Genomic DNA, 19634 nt, shown 5'->3' on the forward strand with positions numbered 1-19634 from the left:
GACACCTTAAATAGATACAATGCTAAGAGCAATAAAAACACAATAAAACTGATCACAATAAAAACCAACAGCAAAATCCAGCAACGAATCAGGAGAAGGCCAGAATAAAATAATGTTTCTTTATATATATAATTTTTATTTTTCTAAACTTCCAAACAATACAAACAATACAGTATAAAACACTACCCCATAATACATAATAATACATACTAAACAAATTAATAAACCTATATTTTAACTTAATTCCATTAAGAGAGCTTCAGCTATGGGGCGGTATATAAATTTAATAAATAAATAAATAAATAAATAAAATAATTGATTAACATTAACGTGCGCCCCCAACCCCGGGATCTTATTCTGATTTCCCAAATCTCATAAAATAATGTTTCAAGGCTTCCTTAAAAGCCTGCAAAGACGGAGTATGGTGGACCCCCGGATGGCATCGTATTCCAGGGAAGGCCCCCTCCTGTGTGGTTGCCCACCTCACTGCTCTTAACAGGGGTGAGTGGAAAAGGGCCCGGGCCTCCCTTGCTGGCCTTGAAGTGCAGGCAAGCTCTGAGAGTAGGCGTGAAGGCAGGTCTTGAAGGAATTTGGCCCCAAACCATAGAAGGCTTTAAAGGTCAAAACCAGCACTTTAAGTTGGGCTCAGAAACACATAGGTGACCAGTGCGGCCGGCCCAGTACAGGCTTCAACCCCACCAGCACTCTGGCATTCTGCACTGGTTGAAGCTTCTGAACCGTCTTCAAAGGCCGCCCCTTGTATAACACATTACAGTAGTCCAGCCTGGATGTCCCTTGGGAATGGATAACTGAGGCAAAGTCCGTCCTCTCCAGTTAGGGCTGCAGCTGCCGCACCAGCTGCTAGAATGCACTCCAGGACACTGCAGCCCCCTGGGCTCCCCCAGTAAGTGCAGAGTCCGGGAGGTGCCCCAGACTGCCCACGGGTCCTTTTTAGGGGAAGAGCAACCCCACCTGGTGCCAGAGGTGAACCTCCATCCAGAGTAGTCAGTTTCCCCCACCCACAGGACCTCCATCTTGCCTGGATTAAGTTTCAGCTTGTTCACCCTCAAATCCATCCCCAAATAGCCTCCAGGCCCTGGTCCAAGAGTTCCACGGCCTCCCTGGGAGGCAGAGCTGAGCTGAGCGTCACCCACATATGGATGCCACGTCTGCCCAGACCTGCGGTTTCATGGAGATGTTAAAAAGCACAGGTGGGGGGACAGGATGGCACCGTGCGGCACCCCGTAGCCTAGAAGGCCCCCGGCACCACCACCTGAGGCCGCGCATCCAAGAGGGGACGTGAGCCCCTCCTGGGTGAGCTCAGTCCAGATAAGCAAAGCAATCCAGGGGGATACCGTGATGGCTCAGAAGCCCCCGAGAGGCCCTGAAGGACCAGCACTCTCCCCTTCCCCCCACTCCTCGCCAGATCCACCCATTCCCCAGCGTAAGTCATCGTCCAGGGTGACCGAGGGCTGATTCTGCCCCCGGACCAGCCCTGAAACCTGGTTGAATGGATGTAGGGGATCCGTTTCATCCAACGCAGCTTGCGCTTGTGAGCTCCCCCCCTCCCCCGGCCCAAGAGTGGCGAATTGGACACAGGGCAGGAAACAACATCCGAGCTGCTGCACTTTGCACCGTCCCCAGCTTCCAGAGTAGCTTTAAGGGCAGCCCCAACTAGAGGGCATTGAAGTAATCCAGCCTCCAGGTTCTGAGAGTGAACAAGGTAGAAATGTTAGCGTTCCTCCGTATGTGTTGAACGTGGAGAATGTGAGAAGCCTTGCCCGGTAGCATATTGGCTCCCCCCTCCCGCCCTGCCTCCCTGGACAGGTCGGCTGGGCCTCTGGGCAGCTCGCTGGGGCGTCCCAGGTGGAGGAGGCCTGCGGAGGCCAGGTGCCGGCCCCTCCACTGCCCGGGCCCCTCCGCTGCAGCCTGCAATGCAGAGGGGGAGGAAAGGTGCCCGTTGGGCTGCGGTGCGGGGTCACTGCCGTTCGCTGCGCTGAAGGCGGCACCCGCTTTTCTTCCAGGACTTCTCCAGCGACGACACGAAGCTAGAATACAACATCGATGCGGCCAGCGGCATCGTCATGGAAGGCTACCTCTTCAAGCGAGCCAGCAACGCCTTCAAGACCTGGAACAGGTAGACCCCATCTCCCGCTGAGACCGGGCGGTGGCTCGTCTTGGGCGGACGTGCGCTCTTCCTTCGGCCGGCTGGGCTGGGTCTCTGAGGAGGCCGCCTCCGCCTCTCCCCCTTCTCTCCGCGAGCCCAGGGCCCCAATCCGTTTCAGGTGCGGAACTGCGGAAGCAGGCTCAGGCGCAGCGTTTTGGCTCCTCCGAGCTCCTGCAGAGATGTCACGTGGGGCAGCTGCACCGAGCTTTTCCTTCCTCTCTATGCCGCTTGTGGATTTGGCTGCAGACTGCTTGAAAGGGGGGCAAGCCCCCCTGTGACATGTCCGTGTGCACGTGGACGTTTGCGGGGACAGGTGGCGTGGAACGGTGCATCTGGGGGGAAACGGACCCAAGTCAGAGGCTGCGGGCTGGATGTGGTGGCCGGTCTGTCCTGTTGCAGTGAGTTGTTGGTCACATCAGTGAGTGAAAGAGAGAGAGAGAGAGAACATATAAATATACAGTGTGTGTTTGAGAGCTGCCTCTTCAGGCTGGGCCTGGACCCCGGACACTTGCTGCATTTCTTTTCTCTTTGACCCTCCAGCTCAGGAATAACAGGAGGGCAGACAGGCTGGGGCGCCTTCCTCACAGTGAGGCCCTGCTCCAGTCCGCTGTCTCAGGCACTGGGGAGTTGGGGGTGGGCAGGGGTGCTGTTCCTTGCAGGGTCATTACTGCAAATACTGCGGCCAATTCAATGGGGCCTGGCCTTCCTGGAACAGCGTGAGAAAGCACAGCAATCCTTGAGGCCCGGCCTGCTGCCCGGTGTGGGCCTCTGCCGCTGTTTCAGGTGCTCCTGGGGTGGCTCACCATAGGCTCAGGGCGTGTCGTCCTTGGTAGCGTCCTCATTGTGAGATGTGGGAAGCCCTTGGCCATGCTGGGCGGGTCCTTCGCTGCTCCGAGTGTCCCCTTGTGAAAGTGAGCTTCCCAGCCGCGAGCGTTGGGCGCTGGTGCTGGCAGGAGTCCTCCTGTGTGGCAAGTGGGCAGCCGCCTTCAGGGCCCCTGGGCCCGTTTGCACAGGCGTGCGCAGCACAGCGCTTCTCAGCTTGCAGCTGGTGGGGCGAAGGGTCTCCGGTGGAAGTGGGTGCTTGAGTGAAGCGGCAGCGCTGTGTTTCCTGGATCCACGCGGGCCGTGGGTGCGCACAGTGGGCAACGCCTGTCAGGGAAGGACCCCTCCCTGCCTGAGCTGGGCGGCTGCCAGGGAGAGGGCCCTTCCCGACGGGGGTGCCAGCGGAGGGTGCTCTGCCGGTCCCTGGGCCCCCGGGCCTCTTGAACGTGGTTTTTAGCCCCACCAATGGCTTCGATCTCACCCGTAAGCTCTTGCAGCTTCTTTAGCCTTTGTGCTTTATGGTTGCTCTCATGTGTTTCTGTGTTTTCCTTGGATGTAAACCGCTCCGGAACTTTCTATTGAAGGCGGGGGGGGCGGGGGGAAGGTACGGCCGTCTCTGCCAGGGGCCCCCTCCTGCCTCCTCCTCAACCTCTATGCCTCCCCCCCCCCCAACGCTCCAACTTGCACAGCCTTCCCTCCTTCGATGCTCCAACTGTGTGTTTGTTTGTTTGTTTATTGACCACCTTTGCACACCACTCCACACCCAAAGATTTCAGGGTGGTGAGAAGCAGAATTAAAACACCATGTCAGAATAATTGGTATTTTAAGAAAGAAGCAGAGTTCTGACCAAGCTGAGTTTTGATACCCTGCGCCCAGCTGGCCCCTCAGCGTTTCTCTGGCTTGGGTGGGTGGCGCCCCTTCCCCCCCCCCCAGCGCATGCGAGAGGGAGGCGCCCGCCTCTTCGGACCTGCTGAGGTCGGCACCTTCACTTCCTCCTCTCCGTTCTGTTGCCACGCCACGCCCGTGCCATTCTCTCTCTCTCTCTCTCTCTCTCTCTCTCTCTCTCTCTGCTTATTTTGCTTGGGGTTGGGGTTTTTTGGGGGGGGGGCTGTGTTGATTTCTTCTTTCTCCCACTTCTGTTTTAACCCTCCCACATTTTGTCCACATGACAGGAAAAAGCCCGATGGCCTCAGGTACCGGCCAGCGTCTGGCCCCCTGCCTCTTCCTCCCTGTTGCCTTTGGCCTTTGACCTGCCTGCCTGCCTGCCTGCCTGCCTGCACTTGGGCGAACCCTCCCCTCCCCTCCCCCCTCCCCGCCCCGACCACTTGCAGCGGAGAAAGCCAGGTGTGTCTGCACCGCCCTCCCGCCTCTCCCCCGTGGCTCGAAGGGTTCAGGGACACGGGGAAGCGCCCTCCCCCCCGCTGGCACGGTCACAGAGGTGCGCCTTCTTCATGGCCCTGGGAGCGCTGCCCTGCTGTGCCGCGTGGCCTTGCGTGGCCTCACGGGCTGTTGCAGGTGGGAGGTTCAGCCTATGCCAGGCCTCTCCAGAGCCAGCCAGAAGGCGCCCTCCGGCCAAGCTGGCTGTGTGGCGCTAAAAGGGCGCTCTTGTGCCTGCCCACGCGTGTCAGCTCACCTGTGGTCGCTGCGTTCCTTCTCGAAGCCCGCCGAGGTGGTGTCGCGCTCGCCTGAAGCCAACCTTGCGGCTGCATCTCTCACGGCGGCCACGGATGACCCCAACGCCACCCCGTGCGCTGTGTATCCAGATATGTGTCCAGTTCCAGGCTCCTCGGGAGCAGGTGTGGCACAAGTTCCTCTTTTGGGGTTCGAGGGCGGAGGAAACGGCGGCTTCCAGTTCTCTATGCCGCGCTCAGAAGAGCCCCTACTTGCTCTTCTCAGAAAGAAATCCAGCTGGTGGGCTTTTCCTTGGGATTGTGTCTGTTCACGGTGCAACGACCAGAAGGGCCCTAGGAGAAGCTGCTGGTTCCCAGTGGAGGGGGAAGTGAATGGATGGCTCCTTGTGTGCAGGGCTTGGTAGCCAGCCGGCGCTTGTGGCCATTCTGACTCTGCCCTTTTTGGGAGGGGAGGGGAGGCGTCCCGCTGGGTTTCAGGGGCACCAGGAGCATCTCCAGAGCGCTGAGCTGGACACAGGGCTGACCGCAGGGACGAACAAGGGCTCTCCAGAAGGGAGGGGGCAAGCGAGGCAGCCCCCCCCCCCACTCTGGGCAAGGGCAGGTTCCTCTGGCTGACGCCGGGCCGGACACGGGAGCGAGACTCGCCCCCCTCGCCTGTGCATCACAGAACACCCAGGCCCCTTGCTCCAGCGTGCCTCTTTCTGAGACAGAGGTTTGTGCCTTTGGAAAGTGTCCCCCCCTCCCTCCCTCCCTCCCTCCCCAAAGGGACCGAGCTTTGCTAAAACCTGCTTTGGACCCCCGCTCCCCTCCCCTCCCCTCCCCTCCCCTGGCCCCAGGGTCAGAGGCTCCCTCGGCCCTCCCGCCAGGCAAGGCAAGGTGCCCTGCTGGATTCCCGTTACGGCCGTCCCGTTTCCCTGCCGGCTGTTGTGCCGCTTTGCGTGCCCCCCCCAGCCCCCCTTCACTCCGTTGCACGTTGCCTGGCAGCCGCCCTGCCCACCCCGGGCATCAGCAGCTGCTGAGGAGCTTGGCCTCGATGCAGCAACGCGCGATGGCTTCCTCACACGGCACCTTTTTCAATGCGGCCGCGGCCCCCGTTCTGGACTTGGGCTGCTGTTGAATGCGACTTCCTTGAGTGGAGCGCCTGCTTTTGAAGGCTCACACGCATGAACCCGCCTGGCAGCCCAACGCAGCGGCCTGCTGCTGGCTCTTCTCGGGCTGGGTGGGGGCCGCCCTCCTTTTGCTGATGGTCCGTTCTGCTGTTTGCCAGTGCTGGACGTTGGTTATGGGAGCGCCGCCTCTAGTTCAGGGGATTCAAAGGCTGGGCTCCTCATCAACTCCCAAACTGAAACGCCCAACCTCTCGCCATTCTTGGGCTGGCAGTGGAAGGATCCCAAGGGGTGGAAATGCTGCTGCGAGATCAGCCGGGACCTCCGTGGCCACTGCAGTTTCCACGGATGCCGGATAGCGCAGGGCCCCAGAGCTCAGGGGGGAGGCGGGGGAGCGCCTGCTCTGCCGGCAGGAGGCCCCGTTTCAACCCCTGGCATCTACCCTGAAAGGTGGCGAGAAAGCTGGCTGCCACGGGAGCCTGGTGTGGCTGGGCCCGAGAGACTGGCTGGCGGCGGTGGCAGCATCCGCCTGGAGCAACAGCCCTGGGCCTTCCCCAGCCTCGGCTTTGTCAGTCTGCCTGAGGGACAGGAAGGGCCCGGGAAGGGATGGCCAGAGGGTGCGGTCACTTCAGGGGGGCAGGAATAGGTGGCAGTGAAGAAGGCCCCCGAGGAATCCAGGTGACATCGGCGGGAGGGCGGGTGAGTGGGGGGCAGGCACCCCCTCTGGAGGCCCCCTTCCTGTGACTCGCTCCAGGCACAGTGTTGCACCGTGAAGCCTCTTCTACCCCCTACCCCCCCGACTCACCAATAAGCATTCTAAGCCTCCCCCTGGCTTGAAATAGGACTGACGAGATCCAGGGAGCCAAATGGAAGGGATCCCCTGTGCCCCACGAGGTCTGCTTACAGGCAGGGAAAGTTTCAGTGCATGGCAGGCTGGAGGCAAAACGTGAAGCACTTTTCCTTAAGCATGTGTGTGTGTGTGTGTGCGTCTCTCTCTCTCTCTCTCTCTGCGTGTGAGTGTGTGGGGGAGAGAGAGAGAGAAAGGGGGGCTTGTGTTGGTCTCAGGTGCCGCTCCTGTCGTAAGCAGAGCCTCCCCCCCTTTTTAATATTTTCCCATCCTATTTTTGCGTATGGAGCATTTCCCATTGCAGCACCACAAAGGGCAAAATGTCTCCGGGGAAACCAAGCCCCAAATCCCACGGCGGCATCAGGTTGGAAAGGGGTCTGGACGCGCGTCTCCCCTGAGCGCTGCCTGCCTGCCTGAGGTGCTTCTGGCCCATGCTGCTGCTGCTGCCAGAAGGAATCCCATTGGGTTGTGGCCACCTCCTCTGTGGCGTTTGGCTTCTCTTTCATCCAGCCTCGGAAAGAGCTGTGCCACATGGGTGGCCGTTCCAAGCGCCCCCGGGAGCCCAGGTGCCCTCCCTCCCTCCCCGCCTCCTGCAAGTTAAACAGCGATGGGGGGGAGGGGTAATTTTCTCACTACGATCTTACTTTGCTTTGCGTTTCCAACAACCCTATAAGGTAGGCTCTGTTAAGCTCCCGTATTTTCAGAGGGAAGCTGGTAGTGTCTTGCTAAACTTTGCACAACGAATCCTCGGCCCGTGAGCCCCCACTTCCCCCAGATCCGGGCCCAAGTCTTTTCGCAGGAACCACGAAAGCACTCTGTGCTTTCACGGAGCGAAGAATCGGCGGAGGCTCGTGGCCTTCCTCTGAGCAGGAACCCTGCCCCTGCACCGGTGTCCGGTTCTTGGCTGCCAGGCGAGTGCATTGATTCTGCTCTCTCTGTTTGTTTAGGCGCTGGTTCTCCATACAGAATAACCAACTGGTCTACCAGAAGAAATTTAAGGTAAGGTCTGAAAAAGCATTAATTGCGGCAAGGGGGGGGCGGTGGCGGTGGCGGTGTGAGGACTGGGGAGGACTTCAGGGGTGCATATGCTGTGAACAAAAGTGTTTGGCAGGCTGCTTTGGGTCCACTACTTGGCATCTAGCTGCTTGTTGCGTCCCCTCCCAAGGCAGGCCGAGTGTGTCAGCCTTGCTAATGTGAAGCCCCGTGGCCGAGGCTTTCGTGGCAGCCTCGTGGGCCTCCCTAGCCCCGGGGAGGGGGCGTGCCTGGGTGGGGAGCACAGCTCTGCTCCAGGGCTGGAGAGAAGCTTCTGACCCCACAGCAAGAGCCGGTCCAATTCGGAAGGACCCCCTGGGGTTTCCCCAGAGGTGTCTGGGCATCTTGGGTCGGGGAGCAGCCAGCAAAGCCCCTGAACGCCCCGGTTCAGAGCTGCCGTTGCCCATTGAGAGCCTCTTGTTCTCGCCTTGGCTCCCGGGAGAGCCGTGGCTCTTGGGCTGCCCGCCTTCCCTCTTCCTTCCTTCCTTCCTTCCCCCAGGATCATCCCACCGTTGTGGTGGAGGACCTGCGCCTGTGCACGGTGAAGCACTGCGAGGACATCGAGAGGCGCTTCTGTTTCGAGGTGGTCTCTCCCACAAAGTAAGGCGGAGCGCTTGGAAGGCGCATTGCTGAGAGAGGAGTTGCCCCCCTTTCGGTCGCAGGAAGGCCCTCCCTCCCTCCCTCCCTCCCGCCCCCTCCCTAGAATCCTAGAAGAGTATGGTTGGAAGGGGCTCAGTGCTCATCACCCGTGGCAGAAGAGAGACCTTCCAGAGCGGTGTGTCGACGTGGGAGGCCGTGGGCTTGCCAGTGCGGTGGGGGGGAGCGGCTGGACGTAGGCCAGGGAGACCCGGCGCCTGCTCCCTGGGTGGCCTCAGGCCAGCCTCTCTGCGGCCCTTCCTCCCGGAGGGGCTGTGGAAACAGATTGCCACCCACCCCCCAAACGTGGCTGCTCCTTGATGGAAGATAAGTCAAGGGTTACTGTCCAGGCTGGTCTCGGTTGCCAGTGAACTTAAGACTATGATTATTATATTTATTAAGAACCTTTATGTACCCAAAGTGGTTCACAAAATAAAACCAGTCAATGAAACCATAAACCGTGTCTGTCACAGTCACCGGGGCAGCTGGCGGCACTAATAGTCAGGAAACCACCCAGGCAAACAAGCCTGTCTTACGAGGTCGGCGGAAACCCTCCCCTTTGGGAGACTGCCTGATTTCCGTGGGGGGTGGGAAAGTATGGTGGGGCCACGAGGTAGCAGGCCCTGCTTGGCACCTCCGGTAGGTGAATGTCAGTAAACTGGGACATGGTAAGCTAAGGCCTCCCACACCAAACGTGAAAAACGGGGCTTTTTAACCTGAGCAGAAACAGAGTCCCAAAAGTATTTTATTTTAAGAGAAAATCCGAATCCTTGAGCTGTTCCCCCCACCCAAAAAAAATCTGGGGCAGAGGGACGGAAGCCACCTTCTTCTACAAGCCCCCACCCCACACGTGTTTTTCTCCTCTCCCATGGGCCACGGTGTCCGCCCCACCCTCCCTCCCTGGTCTGCCCAGGAATGGGCCTCTCCTGCTGGCCCTTGGCTTCTTCAGGGATGTTGAGGCATGACTTCAGGTCACGTGGCCCAGCTTCCCCTTGGCCACGGATCTGGCTGTCTTTGGTGCGAGGTGGAGCTCTGCCTTGCAGCTGGTTACTCCTGTGGAGCTTCGGTCTGTGGAGCTGGGATAGGCCTGGGGAGGGGCGGGGGGTGAGGGTAACCTTGCAGGCTAGTTTGGGGGCTGCCCAGAGGCTGGAGGAGAGTTCCTTCTCCTTCTCCAGGGTGAATTGAGGGGTCTTTGGAGCACGCTTCTGTTGCTGCCGCCGGCACGCGCCCAGCCTTGTGCTGTGACTCTTCACAGAGCTGCCTTAGCCCTTGCCCCCCTCCTCCCCCCTCGGCCCATCAGCCCCAGGTGGGGGGAGGGCTGGACGCGGTTCCAGGATGCTGCCTGCATGCCTGCCCCCCTCTCTCTCTCGCAGGAGCTGCATCCTCCAGGCGGATTCGGAGAAGCTGAGGCAAGCGTGGATCAAGGCTGTGCAGACCAGCATCGCCACGGCCTACCGGGAGAAAGGCGACGAGGCCGAGGCAAGTGGCGCCTTCTTCCCTCAGCGGCAGGGGAGGGGCGGGTTTCTCTTTGCCGTGCCAGGGGCCTCCTCGCCCAGGAAGCGGAGGGGCTCTGGATCGCCCTCCAGTCTCAGCCGCTTTGTGCTTTTTAATTTCCCCCTCGGTAAAGCCATGAAGGGGTTAAAGCTCCCCCTCCCCTGGGGGAGGAGGAGTGGCCCTCCAGGCGCTTTCGCCCTCCCCTCCCGTCAGACCCGCCAGCCTAGGCGTGACAAGAACATCAGAACGTGAGAAGAGCCCTGAGGCTGGGTCAGACCCAGGGTCCGTCTCGTCCAGCACTCTGTTCACACAGGGGCTGACCAGCCATCGGGCAGGGATGAACGAGCAGGACAGGGTGCAGCAGCACCCTCCTGCCCATGTTCCCCAGCAACTGGGGCACACAAGCTGATGGGAGACGGAGGCCAAAAAGTATCTGTTTTGGGGGGGGGCACCTGTTGCCCACCGCTCTTCAGCAAATCCACTTTCTTCTGGTCTTGGATCCTCTTCAGTGGAAATGTCGCCAGCTGCCGTGGGCGGCCTGAGGGCGCTGCACGAAGAGAACTTCCCTCTCCTGAGGGGAGCCGGGCTCCTCATGTGGCCGGTCGAGGGAGGGCCGTCGATGGCGGCCTGCTTTGGGCAGTGCTGCTCCCCAGTGCCTGCTGCAGCCGCGTGCTGAGCAAGCGGCTCCAGGTGGTGTGCGCAGCTGAGCCACGCAGCAGGAGGAGGCAGGAGGAGGCACCGCCTGCCGTGCAGCCGAGCTGGTGTGCTGGCTGGGCGGCTTCCCTGGGTGTTGCAGCATGGTTGTGCTTCCTGTATGGCTCCTTCTGCTCCTGGCTGGGCAGCGGCAGACATCCTCGGGTGACACCGACTGTCCAGACCCCTCCCAGTCTGGGTTCAGGCCTGGTCCGGGGAGCAAATCGGCCTGGGTGTCCCTCTGGGATGCCCCTTGTGAAGAGAGGGACGGAGGGAGCGCAAGGCTACTCCCCTCAGCCAGGCCTCTCTGGGTCTTTTGATGCCATCAGTCACGGCATCCTTCTCGATTGGCTCCAGCGGGTGGGGGTGTTGGGGCACCGTCTTTCAGGGAGGGGGTCTCCGGGGGAGGGGGTGCCCCTCTGGCACTTGAGCTATGCAACATCCCTATGAAGCCGCAGGAAGCATCCGTCTGGGGATTCGGAGTGAGGTGTCGTCCGTGTGAGGAGGACGCCCAGCTGCATTTCCCCATCACCTGTGAGTCAGGCGTGACCACACAGGCTCTGGACCAGTGCTTGGAGGCTGTGGTGGCCTGGATGAGGGCCCATGAGCTGAACTTGGATCCTGGCCAGATGGAAGCCCCCCATGGAACAGGCCCATTGCCGTGTCTTGGGTGGGGGAGGCACTCCCCGTGAAGGAGCAGGCGTGTCGTTTGGGGGAACTCTTGGATTCTGCTCCAGTGAGGGCCTCTCACCGACTTCGGCTGTGGCCGTTCCTGGACCAGGATTGCTTAGGCACAGCGGTCCAGGCATCGGTCAGCTCGAGATGGGATCGTTGTCTTGTGCTGTACATGGGGCTCCCTTTGGGCCTGGTCTGGGAGCTGCAGAATGTGAGGCTTCTGGGCGGCGCCTCCTCCCTGCGGCCAGCTGCAGCCTTGCCCTGCCAGCCTGCGAGCCACTGGGCCACGTTCAAGTCGTTGTGGTTAACGCATGAAGCCCTAGAAGACTTGGGACCAGGTTCCCTGCAGGTCGCGTCACCCCTACGTCAGTGCCCGATCTCTGTGACCGCCAGCGGGAACGTGCCTGAGGGCGACGCCTGCTCCTGAGGTCCACTCCAGGCGCACATGTGGCAGGCACAGTCCCCCCCCCCGCCCCCCGGAAGGCCTCGCCCCTTGACCTCAGGGACCCACGTCTCTCGCGCTGAGACGTCTTGTGAAAACGCAGCTGTTTTACGTGCCTTCCCCTGAATTGTGACCCGGCCAGCTACGGTTTGCAGCGTACAGTAGAGCGTGCGGCATTGCTGCTGAATTTGGACTTTGCTGCCTTTACTGTTGTTTTGATGCCATTGTATTTTATGCTCACTGCGTTGCTACTTCTGTGGAAACCAGGACGTGCATTTGCATAATACATAAGTAAGCAAACCGCCACACCTCCCTCCCCGCAGGTGGAGAGGAAGCCGTCCCCTTCCGCGGGGAGCCCAGAGTCCAGCAGGGAGTCCAGGGAGAAGCTGCTGAAGGGCGAGGGCTCCCTCCAGAGGGTCCAGGCCATGGCCGGCAATGCTGTGTGCTGCGACTGCGGCCTGGCCGACCCGCGCTGGGCCAGCATCAACCTGGGCATCACGCTGTGCATCGAGTGCTCCGGCATCCACAGGTGGGCGGGCAGGCGGGCGGGCTTGCACCTCCCCGTGCAGAGCTCCGGATGCTGCGCTGGCCTTCGTGGCCCTTCCCCCCCCTTCCCCTTCTCCAGTACGTTCCTTCCTCCCCCTTTAGGAGCCTGGGCGTCCATTTCTCCAAAGTCCGGTCCTTGACGCTGGATTCGTGGGAGCCGGAGCTTCTGAAGGTACGCTCCGTCGGGCACGGGCAGGTCCTCGCCACGAGCCGCCATTCCGGCCCTGCAGCATCTCGGCCAGGTGCTCCGGTGCCGTCCCGCTTGTGGGCGCCACGGCCAGGGGGCAGCCCTCCAGGCCAGGCCAGAGGCTTGGCGCGCCATGTGCTGTGGACCGCAGGGAGGCCTCTCCCTCCTCCCTGGCAGCCTTCTCCAGCCTGGCACCCTCCAGACGCTTTGGACTACAGCTCCCATCAGCCCCAGTACACGTGGCCCATAGTCAGGGGTGGTGGGGGTTGCAGTGCAAAGCATCTGGCGAGCCCCAGGTTGAGCAGGGTTGTCTTAATCCCGCGGTGATTTGTCCAGGTCTGCTAGGCGTGTTTGTGTTTTTGACTTCTGCTATTATGCTGTTGATATGAAAAGCTGTGCATGTTTTGATTTAGATACTCCTGCTGGGATGAACCGCTCTTGTAACACTGAACTGAATTCTTGCTGTGTCCTTTTTATTCCTGAGGTCTTGCTACTTGTGTGTTGAGCGCTGTCTTTGGGGGCGGGAGGGGAAGTGGCACGGGAGGGTCCGGACAACCGTTCCTGGAGGGGCCACACGGGCGGAGGGCGGAGCGGCTGCCCAGAAAGGCCCCGGCGGCTCCTTCCGCAGCAGCCGTCCGGTTCCCCCCCTGCCGCTTCCCGGCGTCCTTGGGTGAGTCCGTCTGGGCTCCGTGCAGCCTCTCGCTCGCCCCAGGTGCCCGGTGCTCCCTTTGCAGAAGGAGGTGGGCTCTGTCCACGCCGGGCGGCTGAGCGGCCAGGTCCCTCCTCCTCCTCCTCCTCCTCCTCCGCCCAGCGGAATCCCAGCCCCTCGTCGCCTCCAGCGTGGGCCAAGTCAGGGAAGGCGCTTGAAAGCGTTCTTCGCCTTCACCACCTTTCGCGACTTCCCTTACAGCTGATGTGCGAATTGGGAAACGACGTCATCAACCGGGTGTATGAAGCCAACTTGGAGAAAATGGGAGTCAAGAAGCTCCAGCCTGAAAGCCAGAGGTAGCGGGTGCAGTGTTTGCCCTCTTCCGCCATGAGCCCCCTCCGCTCCCCCTCCGCTCCCGGGCGCCATTTCTCCCCTCTGTGAGCGCTGCTCCCCTCTCGGGCGCTGTGCAGGCGGCCTCTTGGACTCGTTTTAAGAGAACACTTCAAAACCCTCTTTCTTTCCGTTCCTGATGTTCCCAGGTTAACCGTTGTATTTTGAAGCTCTTTCCCTCCCTCCCTCCCTCCCAGCTGGTGCCTGCCTGCCTCCCCCCTTTCCCATCCACCTTCTCACGCCTCCTTTTATGTCATGTTAAATTGTAAGCCTGTAGGGGCAGCGACCGGTGTGTCGTGTTTTGTACAGCGCCTAGCGCACATGAGTTGCTTCTGAAAAGCCTTCATTTATAGAAGCAGCTAATGTGTTTATAGGCACCCGTGCAGCGTTCAGAAACGGGCAAGATCAGATGTTACCTTCCTGCTCTTGAGGTGTGGGGATAGGCAGGGGCAGGCCGGCAGTTCCCACCTCGCCACAGATACGGAAATCGGCGCCCCTGGGGCGACAGTTGCCATGGGGGGTCATTTCATAGAACACCATTGACGCTGCCCCTGGGTAGAGGGCTCGTGGCACAGGCCTCCGTGGGTGGAAGCAGAGGCCCTGGCACAGTGGCGAGGAGCGGGGTGGGGAGGCGGTAGTGACCCAGAAGCGCCCCCCCCCGGTCACCCAGCAGCACCCCCTGACGAGAGGGGGCACCGCCAGGGCGAACGGGGCTCGTTTTCTGCCTGCAGGCAAGAGAAGGAGGAGTACATTCGGGCCAAGTACGTGGAGCGGCGGTTTGTGCAGAGGTGCCCCGCTGCCTCGGGAGGAAGACCTCGGCCTCCCGGCCAAGATGCCCAGCCGCCGGGCAGCCCGCCAGCCCCCCCAGCTGCCAGCGAGCCGAAGGGGGCCCCCCCACCCTCGCTGAAAGGTATGCTCCCCTTCTCTTGATGGCTCCTCCAGAGCGCTCCGTGCACGCTGCTCTCTTCCCTGGGAACGGCAGCCGTGAGGCAGAGCCCAGGCAGCCCTGAGCAGACCCTTTGCCCTGGTTTTCTGTGCCAAGAGTGGAGGAGGCGGCCGGCTGTGGCGATGCGCTGGGAAGGGAGGGGGCAGGAGGTGGGACGGAGAGGGCAGGCTTCTCCTGGGCTGGCATTCCTGGGAGATGCAGGTGTGTATGTGTGTGTGTTTGTGTGGAGGGGGGGTCCAGGTCCCGTTTTCCTGGGCGGAGGAAGCGCTGCTGGGTGCACTTTTGCCTGCTGGAGCTCGCTGGGCGCCGTCGTGGCCGGGGCGAGGTCTTTGCGCCTGAGGTTCTGCCGCCGACTAACCAGCTGATTTCCTCCCTGTCTTTGCCCTCCTCCTAACGGCCTCCCTCCTTGCCTCCCTTCGGCCTGCACTGTGCTTGCTAACTTGCATGTCCCCAGAGGTTGGTCTAAGTAGCGACGAGGCGAGGCGGGAGTCTCTCTTCTGTCCCGATGAGTTAGATTCACTCTTCTCCTACTTTGACGCCTCCTCAAGGCTGCGCCGTCGTAAGTACCGCGCTCCGCTGAGCCGTCCTTGTCGCTCGCCGTGTGGTGTGGCCGTCGCCCCTCCCGCTCATCCGCCGCGTTGCTCTGTGCTTCCATGAGGAGAAAACGGGCCTCGCTTGACTTCCTGCCTCCGCCGAAATCGCTTCCTGCACGCTTTGGAAGGCTGTGGGGGGTTGGGGGGAGGGGAGAGGCCGTGCCGTGGGGCTCCCGCCCGCTCTTCAGGCTTGTTTTCCAGGGGTGTGGGAGGAGAGCGCCAGCGAGAGTTTGCTTCTTCGTGGCCGTGGTCTCCGTCTCTGTGAGAAGCCTCCTCGGCGGCTGCCCTCCCTCACGGCGGCCTTTTTCTTGCCACAGTGCAAAGCCACGACAGCAGCTTCCAGCACAGCACAGAGGACGGCAGGGGACACCTGGCCTCCACCGCGTCAGCGAGCACCTTGTATGAGCCAGGTAGGGTGGGCCGGTGCCCTTCTAGGCGGACCGTGTGGGGCCACCAGGCAGCCGTTCCCCTGTCCTTTAAACGGCTGCTGCTCTCCGTAAACCCACCACACACACACACACACACTTGTGGAAACAGCAGCCAGAGACAGGGCAATCTTGAGGCCAGAAACTGGCCCAGAAGCATGTTTGGGATCGGGGCCCGCAGCTGCTTTTTCTTCCAAAGCAAGCGGCCAGTTTTAAGCAGGCTACTTGGAAAGTGTGAGGAACGGCACGCAGCTTGGCCCCTAAGAGTTGGGGCTGACCTGATGGCGCTCGCCCTGGAGTCTTGACAGCACCGGCCTTAAAGAACTCAAGGGCAAAATGATTGGCCTTGCGAACGTGTGCGTGTGCTCCTGGAGAGGTGGGCGGCCGACACCTCCAGTGACGCGTGGTCGATCCGGCAGTGATTCTGAGACTCCCAAGGGCTTCACCAGAGCTCCCTCCTCTCCCCCCCTTTTAAACCAGGCTGTTAAAATGAAGGAAGCCAGGAGTGGGTTTTTTTGCGTGCGTGTGTGTGTGTGTGTGTGTGTGAGGACGCCGTTCTGGTAGTGAAAACAAAGAGGCCTGCTCACTTTCTTGATGCTAAGTGTCGGATCTGCCCTCCCGTTCCACACCTGATCCTGGTTGGCGGATCTTGAGCAGGCTCGATGTCCGCCCAGCCTGTCGCAGCGGTACTGGCTCTCAGCTCACTTTTGGATTTGACCCCAGAAAAGGGCACCCGGGCGGCTGTCCGTCCTTCTCCCACGGGATCGAGGCTGGCGGAGCTGCGGCACTCGGCATCCTCTGGCCTGGCCCGGCTCTCCTCTGGGCTGGGAGCAGGCTGGCTGGCAGGCAAGCCAACCAGCCAGCCAGCCAGCGCCTGCCTGCCTCTTCCTTTTCAGAGGGCGAAAGGCCGGACGTGGCCGCGGCGGCTGCTTCCGCCTCCCAGGACCCCAAGCAGCTCCTGCCGGGGCTGCAGCTGTACGAGGCCTCCTACAAGAAGAGCCTTCCTCAGATGGCCGAGGCCCTGGCCCAGGGGGCAGAGGTCAACTGGGTCCACCCGGAGCAGAACAGGTCCACTCCCCTGATCCAGGCCGTCCTTGGGGTGAGCGCCTGAGGGACGCGCTGAGCGGCGGCGGGCCCCTCCTCGCCCGCGCCTTGCTGGGCTGAGTGGCAGGCTCGGTTATCCCTCCTCGGCTGGTTCGCGGGGCGGGAGGGGTGGACGGGCTGCTTGGCGGCCCCAGCTCAGGCCTGAAGCCCCCTCTGCTCCTCAGGGCTCCTTGGTCACGTGCGAATTCCTGCTCCAGAACGGGGCCAACGTGAACCTCAGGGACGCTCATGGCAGGGGCCCCTTGCACCACGCCACGGTCCTGGGCCACACAGGGTAGGTACTTGCGCATGCCCCCGCCTTCGCCCCCTGGGGCACTTCCTGGCAGCTGGGGAGGAGCCTCTCTCGCTGCCGCTCTTGACCTGCTGCTGCACAGAGGAAACGGGGAGGACTTCGCCTGGGGCTCCAGCATTTGCAGCGCTGTTTCCTGGACTTCTAGCGGAACATCCACAAGAGCAGCTTTACGAGAGCCACTACAAAATTGCTTCTGTCCCTTAGGATCCTTGACAAATGCAAACATCTGGACTAAAATAGCTCCACTCCCGCCTCAGAGGCTGAGTGTGCTTGGCTGAGAGGCTGCGCTGCCTTCAGCCCATTTCTCTGGGCACCCGCCCTCACAAGTCAGCTTAGAATCTGTTACAAAAAGAAAAAACACCCCCACACCAGTAGCGGCGTGCAGAGGGGCGCTGGTTGCTGAGGATCGTGTCCGGGTGGCTGCTCCTGCCCTCGTGTTGGCTGGTTGGCCGCTCCAGAGCCCGAGGTCTGGGCAAGAGGGGCCCTTGGTTGGATCCTGCACCAGGGCTCTTCTGGGGTTAGCTAATGCTTTTTAAACACCAGCGGCAGGCTGGGATCAATGAGTCCTCCTTTAAACCCACAGTGATGAGCCCACGTGTAGCTCTCCGGGGAGGGCCTTCCGAACGGGAGCCCCCCCGCCCTCGGGCAAAGTTCTCTGGTGGAAGCCTCGCCACAGTCTGGTTCCTTTTGCACAGGCAGGTGTGTCTGTTCCTGAAACGGGGCGCCAACCAGCACGCCACGGATGAGGAGGGGAAAGACCCTTTGAGCGTCGCCATAGAAGCTGCCAACGCAGACATCGTGACTCTGTAAGCACCGGCTTCCCAGCGGGCTTCGCACAAACCCCTTGAGCCCTCGGTCGGCCGGGGCTGAAAGACGGGCAGGTGCAGCCGGCCACCTCCCGGGGGCCCTTCCAGCCAGCTTGTCTCCTCTGCCAGCATTTGAGGTGGAGAAAAGTCCCTGCCGCCCCCGCCCAAGGGCCCCCCTTTGCTCTCCTGGGCCGGCCTCTTGAGAGATCCTGCCAAAGAGCTCCCGCCCTCTGCTAGGAACCATCCAGACCAGAAGCTAAAGCCTTGTTTCCCAGCGAGTACCATGTACGCGAAGCAGCGGAGCACAGGGGGGTTCTGGCGCTGCCCTCCTGGGCCGCAGCTGGTCTCTCTCTCCTGGCTTAAACCCCCGAGTCTGTCCTTTCAGGAAAGGCGAACGCAGTTCGGAGGCCCCCTTAGAGAACAGCCAGGGTAGGCTCCACTTTGCCCAAAGGCCCCCCCTCCCTCCCCACGCGCATCAGTGGTCTTTCACGTCCCCTGAGAGCTGTTCTGTCGTTCTGTCCAGTTCAGTAGTCCCGTCACAGAGTAAAACTTCTTGATTGGCAGGCCTGGAACAAATCCCGCCTCCCCCGCCCCAATGTCTGTGCAATGGAACGGAGTATTCCTGCGCCCTGGCCGGTGCAGAGTCCATGCTCGGAGGGGGCTGTTCAGCCTCCTGTTCCCACCCCACCCCAGCGGCCAGGCATTTGCGTGAGGCAGAGGTTGATGGCTGCAGAGACAGGAGGAGAACTCGAGTGGGATGGGTGGGTGGGCGGATCCTGCCCCTTTGACGCTGCGCTTCTCTTCCCGCAGGTTGCGCTTAGCAAGGATGAACGAAGAGATGCGCGAGTCGGAAGGGCTCTACGGCCAGCCAGGTCCGCTCTTGAATAGCCACACTGAGATGCAGTACAGGAAATGCATCCAGGAGTTCATTAGCCTGCAGCTCGATGAGTCGTAGCTGCTTGAGCCAGGGCAGGGTTTCGTGTCGCCCCGTGGGGCTGTTGGGCCTGACAGGCAGCAGGGGGGCCGCGGGGCAGGGATGCTCCCCCCCCTCCTCCTCCTCCTCCTGAGGCTCCCTGCGCTGCACTGGGCACAGACCTGGGAGGGGCCGTGTTTCCGGCCTGCCCGCCGGGCAGCGTCATCCGCACAGGCGTCCTTGCCCTGCTGTGCCTGCCGCTACCGCCCCCCTCCCCTTGTCACTTTCCGGAGACAGAACCCACTTGGGCACGGCTGTGTCTTCGGAGACACAGGGTGGACGCTGCTGCTTTGGCCCGCTGAGATGCCTGCACGGCCACTGCTGTGTAAGGCCACCCAGAGAGCAAAGGAGACGGTTGGGATGTGAGGCACTGGAGGCGACCTGTGGCCTCATGGAGCAGTGGCGGGGGCACATTGGCTGCTGTTTGTGCTCATCACAAAATGGGCGAGGAGGAGGAGGAGCAGGCGGCATTCACAAGGCCAGGCCGGTGCGGCCCAGTCTCCCCCGCCCCCCCACTCTGGGGTCCAGTGCACACTCCAGTGTGCTAAAAGAGAACTCCAAAATTTGGGGGCAAGATTCTGCGACCTGTATAAAATCTGCAAATTCAGCACACTGGCATAACTTCCCTCCTGCTTTTACTTGCTGGCAGGGGGAAGGAGCTATGCAGGGCACTGGAACACCACCACCACCCCGGCCCATTCCTCTCGGACGCTGGCTAGGGCTTTCCTCTGTGCCCATCTTCACATCCATGATGGCTAGGAACTGACAGTTAAACATAAAATGAAGCAGAGATGCTCAGGAGGTTCAATCTTACCCCCATCACCAACATCCATGCTTTTTCTGGGCCTTATCCCTGTTAGCTGGGATGGTGGTTCACATGCCCACATGGTTGAGTGGTGGAAGAACATGCATCTACTTTTGCCCTCTGAAAGATGGTCTGAGCGGTCCCCTCTGGGGTAAGAGAAGTCAAGCAGGTGGACAGAAATGGACTCTTCCAGGCTTTCCGTCACGTCGGCAGGCTGAACAGAGGCTGACTAGGTCGTCCTGTGTCCCTAGTAAGAGATGCTGGAGGGTGGTCTGAGAGTTCAAACCAGGGCTTCATCTGCCTGAGGGGACTGAGCCGCCTCCGCCCCGCTGCCCCCACAGCAATCCTCGGCCGCTGCCTGTTTGTGGGGACT

The 19634-nt window shown here is 61.1% G+C and overlaps 1 protein-coding gene across 2 annotated transcripts in view; it reads left to right on the plus strand.

Moving 5' to 3' along the window:
• ACAP2 (ArfGAP with coiled-coil, ankyrin repeat and PH domains 2) overlaps positions 1 to 19634 on the plus strand; it is a 46599-nt gene that overhangs the window by 24820 nt on the left and 2145 nt on the right. The window contains exons 10-23 of one of the 2 annotated variants that reach the window (XM_063131701.1): positions 2025 to 2137; positions 4162 to 4182; positions 7521 to 7572; positions 8105 to 8205; positions 9615 to 9720; positions 11869 to 12074; positions 12194 to 12263; positions 13189 to 13283; positions 14049 to 14227; positions 15174 to 15266; positions 16178 to 16380; positions 16550 to 16659; positions 17373 to 17483; positions 18294 to 18355. In XM_063131701.1, coding sequence (XP_062987771.1) covers positions 2025 to 2137; positions 4162 to 4182; positions 7521 to 7572; positions 8105 to 8205; positions 9615 to 9720; positions 11869 to 12074; positions 12194 to 12263; positions 13189 to 13283; positions 14049 to 14227; positions 15174 to 15266; positions 16178 to 16380; positions 16550 to 16659; positions 17373 to 17483; positions 18294 to 18355 — 1522 coding nt within the window. The remainder of the gene's footprint in view (positions 1 to 2024; positions 2138 to 4161; positions 4183 to 7520; positions 7573 to 8104; positions 8206 to 9614; positions 9721 to 11868; positions 12075 to 12193; positions 12264 to 13188; positions 13284 to 14048; positions 14228 to 15173; positions 15267 to 16177; positions 16381 to 16549; positions 16660 to 17372; positions 17484 to 18293; positions 18356 to 19634) is intronic. The other variant, XM_063131703.1, reaches the window with a different exon arrangement.

The sequence above is a fragment of the Elgaria multicarinata genome, chromosome 8 (assembly GCF_023053635.1).
Source record: "Elgaria multicarinata webbii isolate HBS135686 ecotype San Diego chromosome 8, rElgMul1.1.pri, whole genome shotgun sequence".
NCBI classification, from domain to species: domain Eukaryota; kingdom Metazoa; phylum Chordata; class Lepidosauria; order Squamata; family Anguidae; genus Elgaria; species Elgaria multicarinata.